Source organism: Schistocerca gregaria, chromosome 4 (genome assembly GCF_023897955.1).
Source record: "Schistocerca gregaria isolate iqSchGreg1 chromosome 4, iqSchGreg1.2, whole genome shotgun sequence".
In the NCBI taxonomy this organism is placed as follows: Eukaryota; Metazoa; Arthropoda; class Insecta; order Orthoptera; family Acrididae; genus Schistocerca; species Schistocerca gregaria.
The window spans coordinates 95,420,339-95,439,518 of NC_064923.1; the positions used below are offsets into that span (position 1 = coordinate 95,420,339).

General features: G+C 43.7%; 1 protein-coding gene across 1 annotated transcript in view; it reads right to left on the reverse strand.

The window, feature by feature from the left end:
- Nucleotides 1-19,180, reverse strand: part of LOC126267614 (SCY1-like protein 2) — a 966,784-nt gene that overhangs the window by 261,857 nt on the left and 685,747 nt on the right. Inside the window, exon 9 of the mRNA XM_049972914.1 lies at nt 5,958-6,072. Within this exon, the coding sequence (XP_049828871.1) occupies nt 5,958-6,072 (115 nt within the window). The remainder of the gene's footprint in view (nt 1-5,957; nt 6,073-19,180) is intronic.

Consider the following 19,180-nt stretch of genomic DNA (forward strand, 5'->3'; position numbering starts at 1 on the left):
GAGATTAATGTGTAAAGCATTTGCTGAACAAAAGAAGCTTTACGCTCTTCGTTTATTAGTTTTAGAATAAGTTACCTTTCGCTGTTATCCTCTCCTAGTGTTAAGACGCGTTGCGCCATTTCTTACTGATAAAATTGGGTGAAATAATGCAAGTGATTTTCAAGCAGAGCAATTTCGTCTTTTGTGATACCATGGGTCCCAGATCCTGAAATTCTGGAAAATTATTACTATTACTTTAATTTTATTCAGAGAATTTAGATGGAGGCGACGATCTTCACGGCGACGCTGCTCAACATTAGAGGTACGTGAATGTGTTCATCTTTTTCCTTTTGTGGCCGCTACCGTCAATTTTAAAATTTTTGCCGTGACATTCAGAACCTGCAGTCTTTGTTTTCATTTAATTTCGAAGTCCACGCTTTTACGTTTTAAGATGAGTAAATGCATTTAACTGTAATTCTTTTTATCCAGGCCACGGGGGATGATTGCACTCAAAATGTACGTACCTCTATCCCGTTCGTATGTTCGCATATATTTGAGTGTGTACAAGCGTAACTATATTTAACACTAATTTCCGACACAGTATTAACGCTTATTTATTTATTTTTGACCACTCATTCGCGAATGTTCGTGCCCTCTTATTTGGTGTAGTCAGTCGGCCATATTCTTTAATAACATTATTTGTAGTATTCAGTGGCTTAGTTTCCACAATTGATCTTTGCCTGTGTCGCAACAGCGCTTTACGCGAAATACTTATTACGCGACATCCACAATAACTTCTGTTTCAAAATTTCGACGACCGACTGAATAAAGATTTTTCTAACAATAACAATAGCAAAACATAATAATATAAGAGGACGCTTTACAGCGCACACCGAAGTACGTTTCAAACTCTTCAATACCGATACCCATTATTTTTTACTTGGGTGCAAAATACATATAATACATTTTTTAATTGGTGGACCATTGGTGGACCATGACATACAAATTTTATAAATTTGGTACGTAAGATTCTTGAAAAGGAACATATCAACATAAACAAAAGACATGCAATAAAAGAAAATTATTCGTCTTAACCAGGATTATAAAAAAAACAACAGTAAACTCATTAATTTCATACAACACATTTTTCGTTATTATGAGACGACTATGAAACACAAATGGTTCACTTCTCATGGTCAAGGTTCACACTCCACGTTGTTTATCCACCGTCATCTTTTACTGACACAGCTGACAATGGCAACAAAGAGTCAAAGATTAGGACGGCTACGTCGACAAAGAATCAAAGCGTATCGTCTACCGCAAAAAAATTTCTGCCACCTCCTAAGTTCATGAACAGCATCTCGATATAGTTCTCACTAGTCTCCAAGATGCGGGGTGGTCATTAAAGAAGAGAAATCTCAGGTGCAAAGGGCTGAGGTGACCGTTCACGGACATCTCCTCAATGACGATGGTATCAATCCCATGGAGCTCTTTCCAGTACCTCCAGTACCTAACCCCACAGAATCATCACAAACTACAATGTTTTTTAGACATCTTAAACTTTTACTAACACCAACTACTGCAAGCGGCGGCGATCCAGGCTCCTTTCAATTAGGCTCTCGCTGGACCGAATGCAAAAGGAAAGAGGAAACTTCTGTGGGCTGCTAATATTCAAGCTGCAATCGAGCATGCCAAATACGGAACACTGGAAACCAGACGCGCAACTCACTGCCACAACGGACGTTAGCGATTCGGCCGTCAGGGTGTTTTGTAACAGGTAGTGGCAAGTGAAATGCAACCACTTCGCTTCTTCTCCAAGACAGTCACATCTGAAAAAATGGATCGAACATTGGTCAAAATGATCCATGTTCGATCGTGTTACTTGCAGTGTACGAAGAAGTTCGATATTTCAGTGAAGATATCGAAGGCAGACATGTTGTGATCCATACAGACCACAAACCACTCGCCGATTCCGTATGACAACCATCGACGGATGTAAAGCCCAGCCGCTTTTGCCACCTCTATCTCATCGCACAGTACACAACGGACATCTCTCATCTACATGGAGCCAACATCATCATCGCCGACTATCTTTCGTGGATCAGAGCTATTTGACACCTCCTCGACTATGCCACGCTGGTGGACGAACAAGACCATGATCCATCCATCACAGATTTACTTAACAGTGACACATCTAATTTGCTCATCGGACAATGAGGGCTTCGCGGCACTGACGCCCGAATCCTCTGTGACTTCTCAAAGAATGAAATACGACCTATCATCGCCTAAGTACTTAAACTGTCCAATCTTCGACTAGTTTCACAACCTAGATCAACTGATTGTTCAAACAACAGTGTGGCTTGTAACCAGATGGTGTGTTTGGCCGATTGTCAAACGTGATTGCCTGGATCTGGTTGCAATGTGCCTGATGTGCCAACGTAGCATGATTGGTCGCCGTGCACAAGCTCCCCTCGACTGCTTCGGCATACTGCATGCTCGATTCCGGCACGTGACACTTGAGCATCATCATGCCCCTCCTGGAACTGGAAGGCTACCAGTATGTATCGTCTGTAAGTGACACAGTCGAATACTGTGTAGAAACCCTGCCTACAAAAGGCATCACAGCGAAATCTATCACTCGAGTTTTCATTAACTCGCTTCGGCTCTCCAGAAACTACACTCCTGAAAATTGAAATAAGAACACCGTGATTTCGTTGTCCCAGGAAGGGGAAACTTTATTAACACATTCCTGGGGTCAGATACATCACATGATCACAGTGACAGAACCACAGGCACATAGACACAGGCAACAGAGCATGCACAATGTCGGCACTAGTACAGTGTATATCCACCTTTCGCAGCAATGCAGGCTGCTATTCTCCCATGGAGACGATCGTAGAGATGCTGGATGTAGTCTGTGGAACGGCTTGCCATGCCATTTCCACCTGGCGCCTCAGTTGGACCAGCGTTCGTACTGGACGTGCAGACCGCGTGAGACGACGCTTCATCCAGTCCCAAACATGCTCAATGGGGGACAGATCCGGAGATCTTGCTGGCCAGGGTAGTTGACTTACACCTTCTAGAGCACGTTGGGTGGCACGGGATACATGCGGACGTGCATTGTCCTGTTGGAACAGCAAGTTCCCTTGCCGGTCATTAATGGTAGAACGATGGGTTCGATGACGGTTTGGATGTACCGTGCACTATTCAGTGTCCCCTCGACGATCACCAGAGGTGTACGGCCAGTGTAGGAGATCGCTCCCCACACCATGATGCCGGGTGTTGGCCCTGTGCCTCGGTCGTATGCAGTCCTGATTGTGGCGCTCACCTGCACGGCGCCAAACACGCATACGACCATCATTGGCACCAAGGCAGAAGCGACTCTCATCGCTGAAGACGACACGTCTCCATTCGTCTGCACGTCCAGCACGAACACTTGTCCAACTGAGGCGCCAGGTGGAAATGGCATGGCAAGCCGTTCCACAGACTACATCCAGCATCTCTACGATCGTCTCAATGGGAGAATAGCAGCCTGCATTGCTGCGAAAGGTGGATATACACTGTACTAGTGCCGACATTGTGCATGCTCTGTTGCCTGTGTCTATGTGCCTGTGGTTCTGTCAGTGTGATCATGTGATGTATCTGTCCCCAGGAATGTGTCAATAAAGTTTCCCCTTCCTGGGACAATGAATTCACGGTGTTCTTATTTCAATTTCCAGGAGTGTATATAACTATTGATATTGTTGTTGTGGTCTTCAGTCCTGAGACTGGTTTGATGCAGCTCTCCATGCTACTCTATCCTGTGCAAGCTTCTTCGTCTCCCAGTACCAACTGGAGCCTACATCCTTCTGAATCTGCTTAGTGTATTCATCTCTTGGTCTCCCTCTACGATTTTTACCCTCCACGCTGCCCGTCAATACTAAATTGGTGATCGCTCGATGTCTCAGAACATGTCCTACCAACCGATCTCTTCTTCTAGTCAAGTTGTGCTACAAGCTCCTCTTCTCCCCGATTATATTCAATACCTCCTCATTAGTTATGTGATCTACCCATCTAATCTTCAGCATTCTTCTGTAGCACCACATTTCGAAAGCTTCTATTCTCTTCTTGTCCAAACTATTTATCGTCCACGTTTCACTTCCATATATGGCTACACTCCATATAAATACTTTCAGAAACGGCTTCCTGACTCTTAAATCTATACTCGCTGTTAACAAATTTCTCTTCTTCAGAAACGCTTTCCTTGCCATTGACAATCTATAATTTATATCCCCTCTACTTCGACCATCATCAGTTATTTTGCTCCCCAAATACCAAAACTCCTTTAGTACTTTAAGTGCTTCATTTCCTAATGTATTTCCCTCAGTGTCACCCGACTTCATTCGACTACATTCCATTATCCTTCGTTTGCTTTTGTTGATGTTCATCTTATACCCTCCTTTCAAGACACTATCCATTCCGTTCAACTGCTCTTCCAAGTCCTTTGCTGTCTCTGACAGAATTAGAATGTCATTGGAAAAACCTCAAAATTTTTATTTCCTCTCTATGGAATTTAATACCTACTCCGATTTTTCTTTTGTTTACTTTACTGCTTGCTCAGTCTTTCTCGCCCTGTATTTTACCCCAGCCACATTTAGAATTTGAAAGAGAGTATTCTAGTCAACTTTGTCAAAAGCTTTCTGTAAGTCTACAAATGCTAGATACGTAGGTTTGCCTTTCTTTAATCTTTCTTGTAAGGTGAGTCGTGAGGTCAATATTGCCTCACGTGTTCCAGTATTTCCCCGAGGTCGGCTTCTATCAGTTTTTCCATTCATCTGTAAACAATTCGCGTTAGTATTTTTCAACTGTGACTTATTAAACTGATAGTTCGGTAATTTTCACTTCTGTCAACACCTGCTTTCTTTGGGATTGGAATTATTGTATTCTTCTTGAAGTCTGAGGGAATTTCGCCTGTCTGATACATCTTGATCACCAGATGGTAGAGTTTTGTCAGGACTGGCTCTCCCAAGGCTGTTAGTAGTTCTAATGGAATGTTGTCTACTCTGGGGGCCTTGTTTCGACTCAGGTCTTTCAGTGCTTTGTCAAACCCTTCACGCAGTATCATATCTCCCATTTCATCTTCATGTACATTCTCTTCCATTTCCATAATATTGTCCACAAGTACATCGCCCTTGTATAGACCCTCTATATACTCCTTCCACCTTTCTGCTTTCCCTTCACACAAGTGGTTCTCTTTTCTCCAAAGGTCTCTTTAATGTTCCAAGAGGCAGTATCTATCTTACCCCTAGTGAGATAAGCCTCTACATCCTTACATTTGTCCTCTAGCCATCCCTGCTTAGCCATTTTGCACTTCTTGTCGATCTCATTTTTGAGACGTTTGTATTCCTTTTTGCCTGCTTCATTTATTGCATTTTCATATTTTCTCCTTTCATAAATTACATTCAGTATTTCTTATATTACCCAAGGGTTTCTACTAGCCCTCGTCTTTTTACCTATTTGATCCTCTGCTGCCTTCACTGTTTCATCCCTCAAAGCTACCCATTCTTCTACTGTATTTCTTTCCCCCATTACTGTCAATTGTTCCCTTATGCTCTCCCTGAAACTCTGTACGACCTCTGGTTTAGTCAGTTTATCCAAGTCCCATCTCCTTAAATTCCCACCTTTTTGTAGTTTCTTTAGTTTTGATCTACAGTTCATAACCAATAGATTGTGGTAAGAGTCCACATCTGCCCCTGGAAGTGTCTTAGAATTTAAAACCTGGTTCCTAAATCTCTGTCTTACCATTATATAATCTAGTATCTATATAATCTAGTATAATCTATATAATCTAATAGCTACATAATTTAGTATCTCCAGGGTTCTTCCATGTATACAACCTTCTTTCATGATTCTTGAACCAAGAGTTATAAATATTGATATTATTATTTGAAAAAAAAGTCATTTTACCCTACAGTCTTGGAAGGTGGGCCAGTACTCACCCTGGGCACGTAGGGCAGCACGTCTTTGAGCGTGTTGCGGTAGAAGTGCGACTTCTGGGTGGGGTCCTTCATGTTGATCACGTCCAGGAACTGCAGCGCGTGCACCGAGGGGTCGCTGCAACAAACAGTTAGTCACGTGTTACGCGCGACTGCTTGCGTCCGGACGTCTGATTGGAATTATCAGGACGAGAAATAATTTGCCAGCGATAGGGTGACATTTGTCGATAGACAGCGTAAGGGCCGGCGCAGCGCACGTCACTTGGAATCGATATTAGTAAACGGCGGACAGACCCAGTTGCAGGTGACCTGTCTACCTGCTTCCGGCAGCGAAAAAAATTGGTTTTTCAGAAATTCACATAATTACTGACCAAATTTCGAAACTTAAAATGCCGTCATACTCTTCTCATTAAGAGGCATAATTTTATGTCGAAGGTTTAACATACTAAGACAAGTATTACAGTTGGAATGCGTGTACATGTCTCGAGGTTGTGTAACTCACGGCTCGCGTATCACCCTGACTATATCGATCCAATACTTCGAAATTAAAGCACTTAGCGACTTCCAACAACGTCAGACATGATTTCAACAGTTTTCTCACTTGTAACCTTATTGCTTAATATGTAACACATTAACTCAATTGTAATGTAATTAAACGTTTGGTACGGGAATTCGATTTGTGACGTCTCCTGGTAAGACATTTACAAAATCGTTGTAACAAATAAAATAAATTAATAAAAATAAATATTTATCTGTATTATTATTATTTCATTACTGTATGAATGGTTGTAGATTATGTATAAAAGGAAATAACAGTTTTTCATTTTTATGTTTGTGCAATATCTATGTATCTATATTTAACAAATAACGTCTATGATCGGCGAAAGTATGTATCAAAGCAGATAATGAAAAGTAAATACAAAGATGCTTATTAAATTGCCTATAAATAGTGGAGGTTAAAACCTTACTCTCTCTGTCGTCTTGTAGCCGTTAAAGTTGTAAGAGCCTGGTAAAGTTGTAAGAGCTTGTGACGCTCGTTGGAATGCGTAGGTAGCCTTCGTTTGTCCTTTGATCGAGAAAGACGCCATTGGAGGTTGATATTTGTAAAAGGTGTGTACTTTCAATTTATGTTGATTTTTTTGAATATAGAAATTGTTAAAATTATTACCTATAATAATTTATTGCTAGCTTGCCAAAGATTTAATTCCACATTCTTAGCCGTTATCAGCATATTACTAATTTTTCATGACGCGGAGCCGAGCGGCGATTGTAGAGCAAATTCAAATTAAATGGAATGAAAGCAGTTTTCCCGCAGTTTAGCCGGTAGGTAACGGTACATTAAAATTCTCTCTTTCAGCTTCCTTGAGGCTTCAGAGGGAAGTTGTGGATTTTATTATGTCATTTTCAGATGGACATGGGCAGCTGCTATCATGTTATCAGTTTCGTAAATAATCCATGAGTGGTAAAGTTTTACTTGTGTGTGATCAAAGACTGCTGTGCAAAACCAGTTCTTGCTAATAACATAATAATCAAATTTAATTTTTTTTAGTTTCATGCTCTCATGTTTGTCGTTGCAGTTATTAGTGTTCATATATTAAAAAAAAAAACAATCCACTGCAGCTTTTATGTTTAGTGAACATGACATACTGTAACTTCCGTACAGGCAATAAGAGTAATTTTCTGTGCATTCAAGAGATGAAAGTAGCGAAGGGCATTTTTTTAATTCCATAATTAGTTACGGTAATGATACCGTGGTCCATATCTAACAAGTCAGATCAGTGTTATATAAAAATAGTTTGCAAATTAAAGATTGTACGTCAACAGCAGGAAATCTTTCGGTGCTGTACGTTTCCCCACATAAAAGGTCAAAGGACATGAAGTTACAATATTTTCAACTGCAGAAACTAATAGTGAGAATCGTATTTTATCAGTCTTCCTCGCAACAATAAGCGATATAAAATTGATTAAAATGTTATGCCACATAAACTGCATATAAAGTAAAAAGGGAGTGCAGTGGGGATTACGCGACGGATTCTTTAAGGTATCGGGAGTGGGAGGTAACTCGTCAAAACTAAATGGTCTCTACACCAGTATTGACCCGCTGAGAATATGAATTTATCTTCCTAAAATTTTTCTTAGAACCGTAATAAGTAGTAAACAAACTGAGGAGCCACAAGCTTTTAACACTGTTCATTTACACAGGTGTGCAAAATGAGGAAAGGAGGAAAGTAACTTTCTCATTTACTCATGAGTGTCACTGCCAACTAACATAGCTCGATAACAATTGGACGATGTACAGGCAGAAATGCTACAATAGAGTATTCAAGGTAACTGAATGAAATACGCAATGAGAGGAACAGAAATGACACTTTAATTCAAAGACTGATATCATCGCGATTTAAGAAGGCTCCCCAGACATTGCAAAAAACCATAAGTGTTTCGTAATAGCGTGTGTGATCACCGCGGATACATGCTCTAGACCGATGCTTGCTGTGGAACATGCTCCAGTGCTGGCCACAAGGTTTCTAAGGAGCTGTTCAGGTAGGACGTTCCATTCCTCCACCAGCCCAACTGACACTGCTGGACGACCATTGCTGTATGTGGAGACACAGACTGATAATTCAGAGCATTGTGGCCACCGAACTACTAGCGACATAAGCCCGTCCAGGCGAATGCAGCGTCACCTGGCGAGGAATGGCTACTAGTCACACAGGCGCACCGTGTAAGTACACTACTGGCCATTAGAACTGTTACACCATGAAGAAATGCAGGTGATATACGGGTATTCATTGGACAAATATATTATACTAGAACTGACATGTGATTACATTTTTACGCAATTTGGGTGCATAGATATCGAGAAATCAGAACCCAGAACAACCACCTCTGGCCGTAATAACGGCCTTGATACGCCTGGGCATCGAGTCAAACAGAGCCTGGATGGCGTGTACAGGTACAGCTGCCAAAGCAGCTTCAACACGATAGCACAGGAGTAATGGCTGGCGCATTGTGACGAGCCAATTGCTCCGCCACCATTGATCAGACGTTTTCAATTGATGAGAGATCTGGAGAATTTGCTTGCCAGGCAGCAGTCGAAGATTTTCTGTATCCAGAAACGTCCGTACAGGACCTGCAACATGCGGTCGAGCATTATCCTGCTGAAATGTAGGGTTTCGCAGGGATCGAATGAAGGGTACAGCCACGGGTCGCACATCTGAAATGTAACGTCCACTGTTCAAAGTGCCGTCAATGCGGAAAAGAGGTGACCGAGACTTGTACCAATGGCACCCCATATCATCACGCTGGGTGATACCCCAGTATGCCGATGACGAATACACGTTTCCAATGTGCGTTCACCGCGATGTCTGCAAACACGAATGTGACCATCATGATGCTGTAAACAGAACCTGGATTCATCGGAAAAAATGACGTTTTGCCATTCGTGCACCCATGTTCGTCGTTGGGTACACCATTGCAGGCGCTCCTGTCTGTGATGCAGCGCCAAGGGTAACCGCAGCCATGGTCTCAGAGCTGATAGTCCACGCTGCTGCAAACGTCGTCGAACTGTTGGTGCAAATGGTTGTTATCTTTCAAACGTCCCCATCTGTTGACTCAGGGATCGAGACGTGGCTGCACGATCCGTTACAGCATGCGGATAAGATGCGTGTCATCTCGACTGCTAGTGATACGAGGCCGTTGGGATCCAGCACGGCGTTCCGTATTACCGTCCTGAACCCACCGATTCCATATTCTGAGAACAGTCATTGGATCTCGACCAACGCGAGCCGTCGTGTCGCGATACGATAAACCGCAATCGCGATAGGCTACAATACGACCTTTATCAAAGTCGGAAACGTGATGGTACCCATTTCTCCTCCTTACACGAGGCAACACAACAACGTTTCACCAGGCGGCGCCGGTCAACTGCTGTTTGTGTAGGGGAAATCGGTTGGAAACTTTCCTCAGCACGTTGTAGGTGTCGCCACCGGTGCCAACCTTTTCTGAATGTTCTGAAAAGTTAATCATTTGCATATCCCAGCATCTTCTTCCTGTCGGTTACATTTCGCATTTGTAACACGTCATCTTCGTGATGTTGCAATTTTAATGGCCAGTAGTGTAGTATCAGTGAGCGTGCTGTCCGTGTTAGAATGGAGAAGGCGTGTGATTTATCTGAGTATGACCGAGGGCAGATTGTGATGGCCTGGAGACTGGGTACGAACATTTCGGAAACGGCATGACGTGTCGGGTGTTCGAGGAGAGCTGCAGCTGTTTTCAAGACGTCGCGAAACCAAGGTGAAACCACTTCCAGACGTCGTGGGGCTGGGCGGACATCCCTCATTACAGATGCCGGACATCGTAAGCTGGGCAGACTGGTAAAACGGAACAACGGTGAACTGTGGAAAACTAACATCAGACTTTAATGATGGACGGAGTACAATTGTGTCTGAACACACAGTGCCCCGAACCCTCCTAAGCCTCCGCAGCCGACGACCCATTGAATACGCCGATGTTAACACCGCGACATCGGCAACTACGACTGAATAGGCATGTGAACATCGGCACTACACGTTGGCGCAGCGGTAGAGCGTTACATGGTCTGATGAATCCCAATATGGCCGCGAATCTCTCGTCTTCCAAGGAACAGCTGCTTGCACCTGTGCTGTTGAATGGAGACAAGCTGGCGGCGTCTCCATTAAGTTCTGGGGAACATTCACGTGTGCATCCATGGGTCCAGCGTAGCTCGATAAAGGCACCATGACGGCAAAGGAGTATCGTGCGCTGGTTGCAGAACACCTCTTCATGATGACCATGTTTCCCAACAGCAGTTGCATTTTCCAACAAGATAATGGGCCATGTCACAAGGCCAGAAGTTTGATGGAGTGCATCGAAGAACACAGTGGCGAATTCAAATTGATGTGCTGGTTCCAGCAATTCGCTAGATATGAACCAGATCGAACACTTCTGGGATGTGACTGAGCTCATCGCCCCCTCCCCGGAATTTACTTGAATTAGGTGACTTGTGTGTGCACATGTGGTGTCAACTCCCGCCAGGGATCTACCAAGGATTCATTGCTTCCATGCCACTGCGCGCCGCTGTTGTCCGTGACAAAGGTGGACATGTCGGCTATTAGGTAGGCGGTCATAATGTCCAGACTGATCAGTGATCGATACGTGGTTGATGCGATTTAAGTTCGGGAACGGCCAAGTGAGTCTGTTCGCCAAATATTCTCTCGTTCCAAGAGCTCTTCCACCTGAGGTTTTCCTTGCGGTAGCAAAATGAAGTGCGCATCTAATGCATTCCTGAAAAGATGCATACGGAGAACGAGTACAGTGGAAGAACAAAGCTGTGCAGTGACTGTACCTGTTCAAAGACGTGGAAGTCAGTACGCCCATGCAACATTATTCCTCTCCAAAAACACTTATACCACTAAGGTGTTTATGTTCGATAATGTTGGACGTGCCCGCATATGGCAGAAGTCGTATCATACACACAGGAACGTTGTCGAACATGATGGTATGATGTGAAGAACCCTAACGTTGCGTGGGCGTACGAAGCTCCAATTCTTTAAACATCGTACAGTCACCAATAGGGGAGATGTGCTGCAGCATGTCCGTATGCATCAACAACCCTCCAGCAGTGAGACGCCCTACCACAAGAACGCCCGTGCGAGGCGTAAAGCTTTGTGTTGTGCAATAATCAAGGGTACACGAGTGGGTCTTCGTCTCCGAAAGCTCATATCAATAATGTTTCGTTGAATGGTTCGCACGCTGACACTTGTTGATGGCTCAGCACTGAAATCTGCAGGAATTTACGGAAAGGTTGCACTTCTGTCACGTTTAACGATTCCCTTCAGTGGTCGTCGGTTCCGTTCTTGTAGGATCTATTTCCGGTGGCAGCGATGACGGAGACTGCATGTTTTACCTGATATTCACGGTACAGTCGAGAAATGGCCGTACGGGCAATTCCCCAGTTCATCTCTACCTCGGACACGCTACGTTCCCTCGCTGGTGCGCCGACTTTAACACCACGTTCAAACTCAAACCTGCCATCTGGCAACTGCGCCAGACACTTGTCTTATATAGACGTTGTCGACAGCAGTACCGTATTCCGCCAGTTTACATATATCTGTATTTGAATACGCATGCCTATACCAGTTTCTTCGGCGCCTCAGTGAAGCTACGTCTTTATTCCAAGGTTTCCCATTTAAGTCCTTCTAACGTATATGTTAGAGTTTCTTATGTGCCATATCGACGCGTTGCGACACTGGTAGTGGGTCTGTGAATTTATTCAGTGCGTGCTTTCTCCGCTACTTGATGCGGACCTCAATAACTGGGACAATAGTCTAGAGTTCGATGCACTAGTGTCTTGGCAGAAGCGCCACACTTACCCGGAAAACTTCGAGCGTTTCTAAGTTTTCCTTTCGACTGCATTAATTCCCATTTTCAACGGACTGCCTGTTTTTACTGTAGAGAGCAGACTTTCCATGGACTGCCTACAAGGCCTGTGTCTAACCTCTACCGCAGAATGGTCCAACTCAGTGACAAGGGGATAGTGCACCTAGTAAACTAAATGAATAGTATTAATATTCGATTGGAGTTATTCAGAAAATTATGTTTCGTTTGATATGCGTCACGTGTTAATTAAATTGTTATTTCAGAAGTCGTCATAGTTAGCCTACAGTTACTCGCTATGAAACTAAATTTTCCCCGACGATCTGAGATCATCAGAGATGATCATCTTAGCTGACTTAATCTACATCAACTGTGCTTCATCAGGCAGACGAGCAAAAGTTGAGACATTTGGAGCTGAATGTTTTATTTGTGTCTACCAAACCCACCAAACATGTTTCGCCTATTCATACTATGCATCTTCAGTGGTCTACAGTAAAAGGAAAACTATTTCATTATATATGTTTATTTACAGGAAATCTGTAGTGATTATTGACAGCTCGTTAGAATTATCTAACCATTTACAAATATGAGGAAGGAGCGGAAAGTAACGCACAAAACCTTTTTATCCTCTAGTTTTGGAGATAGTATGTTGAAATTTCACGACGGGATTGCTTTAAGTTTGGACTACACAGTGTATTTCGTTTTCACGTGTAGCTCCAGCGAGAGCAGCCCGAACTACGAAATAAACATGGCGCGTATGTTACTGTCGTCAACTTACGAAGAGTAGCGGAGTGTAGGCCGATATTTGTGTGCCAAAGGGTGTAAACCGAATCACGTTCACAGGTACATGTGTGCCGTATGTGAGGACGACTGCACGGACGGGAGCAATATCTCCAGATGGTGTGCATTATTCCAAGAGCACCGACTGAACCCTAGTGATATACCACGCTCCGCGCAGAAACAGCGGCAGCCCCGCGAAATGTCGGAGCTATTCAGACACCAATTTTAAACGACAGGCGTGTGCTACTGCGAACCTTATAGCAGCCGTTCGACATTTGCGATGGTGCGGTGTACGATATTGTGCGTAAAACGTTAAGATTTCGTAAAGTTACTTTTAGCTCGGTGCCTAAGAACCTGACAGACATCCACAACCGCCAGTGAATTACGACAGCCTTGGTCCACTTAACGCTGTATTTTATCTCTGTCTTCTCTTGAGGATTTGCAAGAGAGTGTTCCAGTCAACAAGTCTACAAACGCCATAAACGTAGGTTTGCATTTCCTTAGCATACCTTGGATAATAACTCATAGGGTCAGCATTGCCAGTGCTGGTCATGAATCAAAATTTAAGCTCTGGTAGATTTCGAAACCGGGTGCATATACGTATTGATTACTAATGAGAGTTATTGAAGTACCAGAAGTGTTAGTGTAAGAGCCAAGAGCCAAAGAAATACTCTTTCAGACAAGACTATTAAAATCGTTGTGATTAACTGGCGAATATTTAGCAAAAAAGTTCCAGAGTTTTAAGCAGTCCTAAAAAGCAGTTGAACTCACACAACACTAGGCACGTGTGGTAGCGTTCTCGCTTCCCACGCCCGGGTTCCCGGGTTCGACTCCCAGCGGTGTCAAGGATTTTCTTTGCCTCGTGATGGCTGGGTGTTGTGAGATGTCATTAGGTTAGTTAGGTTTAAGTAGTTCTAAGTTCTAGTGGACTGATGACCATAGATGTAAAGTCCCATACTCCTGAGAGCCATTTGAACACTAGGCACAGAAATTTACTTAAAACAAAACTTGACAGCAATGACTTTTTGGGTTCAATATAAACGAATATCGAAAGGTTACTCGAATGTTGTTGTTGTGGTCTTCAGTCCTGAGATTGGTTTGATGCAGCTCTCCATGCTACCCTATCCTGTGCAAGCTTCTTCATCTCTCAGTACTTACTGCATCCTACATCCTTCTGAACCTGCTTAATGTATTTATCTCTTGGTCTCCCTCTACGATTTTTACCCTCCACGCTGCCCTCCATTGTTAAATCTGTGATCCCTTGATGCCTCAGAACATGTCCTACCAACCGGTACCATTCTTCTTGTCAGGTTGTGCCACAAACTCCTCTTCTCCCCAATTCTATTCAATACCTCCTCATTAGTTATATGATCCACCCATTTAATCTTCAGCTTTCTTCTGTAGCACCACATTTCGAAAGCTTATATTCTCTTCTTGTCTAAACTATTTATCGTCCTCGTTTCACTTCCACACATGGCTACACTCCATACAAATACTTTCAGAAACGACTCCCTGATATTTAAATCTATACTCGATGTTAACAAATTTCTCTTCTTCAGAAACGCTTACCTTGCCATTGCCAGTCTACATTTTATATCCTCTCTACTTCGACCATCATCAGTTATTTTGCTCCCCAAATAGCAAAACCCCTTTACTACTTTAAGTGTCTCATTTCCTAATCTAATTCCCTCAGTGTCACCCGACTTAATTCGACTGCATTCCATTATCCTCGTTTTGCTTTGTTGATGTTCATCTTACATCCTCCTTCCCAACCCACTGTTCATTCCGTTCAACTGCTCTTCCAAGCCCTTTGCTGTTTCTGACAGAATTACAATGTCATCCGCGAACCTCAAAGTTTTTATTTCTTCTCCACGGATTTTAATATCTACTCCGAATTTTTCTTTTGTTTCCTCTACTGCTTGCTCAACATACAGGTTGAATAACATCGGGAAGAGGCTACAACCCTGTCTCACTCCCTTCCCAACCACTGCTTCCCTTTCATGCCCCTCGACTCTTATAACTGCCATCTGGTTTCTGTACAAATTGTAAATAGCCTTTCCCTCCTTGTATTTTACCCCTGCCACCTTTAGAATTTGAAAGAGAGTATTCCAGTCAACATTGTCAAAAGCTTTCTCTAAGTCTACAAATGCTAGAAACGTAGGATTGCCTTTCCTTAATCTTTCTTTTAAGATAAGTGCCAAGGTCAGTATTGCCTCATGTTTTCCAATATTTCTAAGGAATCCAAACTGATATTCCCCGTGGTCGACTTCTACCAGTTTTTCCATTCCTCTGTAAAGAATTCGTGTTAGTATTTTGCAGCTTTGACTTATTAAACTGATAGTTCGGTAATTTTCACACCTATCAACACCTGCTCGAAACGCATAACGGACACGAATGGATGCAGTTGATCAGACAGGATTCTTAAGTACGTTTCACCTGTCACATTGTTTTTAGACCTATCAGGGATCCCATAGCACTCCAACTGAACACGCCCCACAACAACTTGAACAGTCCCCTGCTCACATGCAGGGTCCATGGATTCATGAGGTTGTCTCCATACCCGATCACGTCTATCCGCTCGATACAATTCGAAACGAGACTCCTCCTATCAGGCAACGTGTTTCCAGTCCTCTACAGCGCAGTGTCGGTGTTGAAAGACCCAGGCGAGGCATAAAAGTTTTTATCGTGCAGTCAGCAAGGATACACGAGTGGGCCTTCGGCTCCGAAAACACATATCGATGATGTTTCGTCGAATGGGTCGAATGCTGACACTTGTTGATGGCACAGCATTGAAATCTGCAGCAATTTGCGGAAGGGTTGTACTCCTGTCTGGTTGAAATATTCTCTTCAGTTGTCGTTGGTCCCGCTCTTGCAGGATCTTTTTCCGGTTGAAGCGGCGTCGGAGATTTGATATTTAACCGGATTCCTGATATCCACGGTGCACTCGTGAAATGGTCCTAAGGGAAAAATCACCACTTCATCGCTACATCGGAGATGCGCCGACTATAACGTCACATTCAAACTCACTTAATCCTTGATAACGTGCCATTGTAGCAGCAGTAACCGATCTAACAACTGCGCCAAAGATTTGTTGTTCTGTATTTGAACGCATGGCTATACCAATTTCTTTGGCCTTCGGTATATAATAAGATAAGAAAATAATAATGTAAGATTTCGGGACCAGATTTTATATTGTAAGACGTTTACAGGGGCAAATGTGGACTCTGACTATAATTTATTGGTTATGAACTGTAGATTAAAACTGAAGAAAATAAGTAGATATGATCTGGTAAAATTGAAAGGACGAGACATTTTTGACAGGAACCGAGGAAGGGCATACAGTATAATCCGAATGGGTAGTTCTGAGAGATGGTATAGTGAAAACAGCACACGTTCAAATAGGCGAAAAGGCGATGCCTAATAGAAATCCTTTGATAACAGAGGAGATATTGAATTTAATCGATGACATAAGAGAATATAAAAATGTAGTAAACGGAACAGCCGAAAGAAAATATAAACGTCTTAAAAATGACACTGATAAAAAGTGCAAAATAACTAAGTAGGAATGTCTAGAGGATAAATGTAAAGAATTAGAAGCATATATCGCTAGGGGAAAGATAAATGCCGTCTACGGGAAAATTAAAGAGAAGCAGCTGTGTGAGTATCAAGAGCTTAGATCTAAATGCAGTCCTAATCAAAGAACGGAAAACTGAAAGGTGGGAGGAGTATATAGAGGATCTATACAACGAAAATGTACTTGAGGACGATATTATTGAAATGGAAGATGAAGTAGATAAAAATGTGATGGCAGACACGATACTGCGAGAAGAATTTGTCAGAGCACTGAAAGATGTAAGTCACAACAAGTCCCCGGGAGCAGACGATACTCCGCCGGCGTAAAGCCTTAGGAGTACCAGCCATAACAATTCTTCCATCTGATGTGGAACACCTATGAGACGGGCGAAATATCTTTGGACTTCACGAAGAATGTAATAATTCCAGTTCCAAAGAAAGCAGGTGCTGGCACATACGAATGTTACCGAATTATCAATTGAATAAGTCATGTTCGTACAATACGAGTACTAACTCGATTTCTTTACAGAAGACTGGAAAAGCTGGTAGAAGTTGACCTCCGGGAAGATCAGTTTGGATTGCGGAAGAATCAGCAATGATCAACGACATGAGGATGCAGAAGGCAATAGAAACCACTGCATTAAAGACGCTTGACGTGTATTTACATGACGTGTGACCTGTAATTGACAAAGTGTTATGATGATCTCTCCAGTGGCAGAAGATTGCGGAATAGTCCCCCAATCAGATCTCCAGGAGGGGACGGCCACAGGAGAGGTGACCATGAGTGAAAGACTGAACAACCAACGAAAGGATAATGTTCTATGAGTCGGGCCGTGAAACGTCAGAAGCTTGGACATGGTAGGGGAGCTAGAAAATCTGGAAATGGCTCAATCTAAACGTCTCGCTGCCAGACACAATTCACGCACCCAGGGAAATCGTTGCACAAAAGTCATTCCTCTGATCTGGGCAGTTTCCCTTACAGCTATTGCTTTCTGGACACCCTTGCGATCCCAGCCCTGGAGCGCTGTAGTGACTTGTCTTGCTGTCCTTTTCATGAAGTCGTTCAGCTCTCTGCCACCATCATAGCGAATAGGGTTTGATTTCCCATATATACTGGCCTAGTACGACGCTGTGAATCCACGGCTTAGTGCCGTTCCGTGACACGGTTGTTTGATGCAACTATTTTCACAGTGGCTAATCCTGTCCTTTCATTTTCTCTCCCGTCTCCTCATAAACTTCAAAACTACTTCATTAACTTCAAAACTACTTCTATTTGTTGCACCGAGCGAGATGGCGCAGTGGTTAGCACATTGGACTCGCATTCGGAAGGACGACGGTTCAATCCCGTCCCCAGCCATCCTGATTTAGGTTTTCCGTGATTTCCCTAAATCGTTTCAGGCAAATGCCGGGATGGTTCCTTTGAAAGGGCACGGCCGATTTCCTTCCCCATCCTTCCCTAACCCGAGCTTGTGCTCCGTCTCTAATGACCTCGTTGTCGACGGGACGTTAAACAACACTAACCTAACCTAACCTAACCTATTTGTTGCAGAATCCTTGAAAATGTTTTCAGTTCGAACTTAATAAACTTTATTGAGACTGAGAAGCTTGTGTGCACGAATTTACATGGATTTAGAAAGCATCGCTCGTGCGACATTCAGCTTGCCCTTTTCTCACACGAAATTGTATTGCATTGAACTGGGGACCTAGAAACGACGGAGAGGCTTCGTCCCCGCCGTAGCCCCACGACAGGCTACAGCAGACCACTCACCCCACCGCCGCCCCACAACGAACCCTGGGTTATTGTGCGGTTCGCCGCTGTGGTGGCCGAGCGGTTCTAGGCGCTTCTGTCCGTTACCGCGCTACTGCTACGGTCGCAGGTTCGAAGCCTGCCTCGGGCATGGATGTGTGTGATGTCCTTAGGTTAGTTAGGTTTCAGCAGTTCTACTTTCTAGGGGACTGATGACCTAAGGTGTTAAGTCCCATAGTGCTCAGAACCATTTGAACCATTTATTGTGCAGTTCGGCCCCAAGTCCCCCCCCCTCCCAGGCCCTCACCCCCTCCCCCTCCCAGGCCCTCCCTCCTCCCGTCCAGGGAACGTCTCACACCAGAAGAGTGTAACCCCAGATTTTTGCGTGGTAGAGTTATTATGGTGTACGTGTTTGCGCAGCAATCGCCGACAGAGTAACTGAGGCGGAATAGGGGGAACCAGCCCGCATTCGCCGAGGCGGATGGAAAACCGGCTTAAAAACCATCCACAGACCGGCCGGCACACCGGACCTCGACACTATTGTATGTCTTCCTCGACGGCGAGTGTTCGTCAGCGACAATAGTATCGTCAGGAGCGCCCCAGGAAAGAGTGATAGGACCGCTGTTGTTCGATGTATACACAAATGATTTGGCGTTCACTGTGGGTAGCAGTTAGGTTGTTTGCTGATGATGTCGTGGTGTACGGTAAGGCGTCGTAGTTGAATGACTGTAGG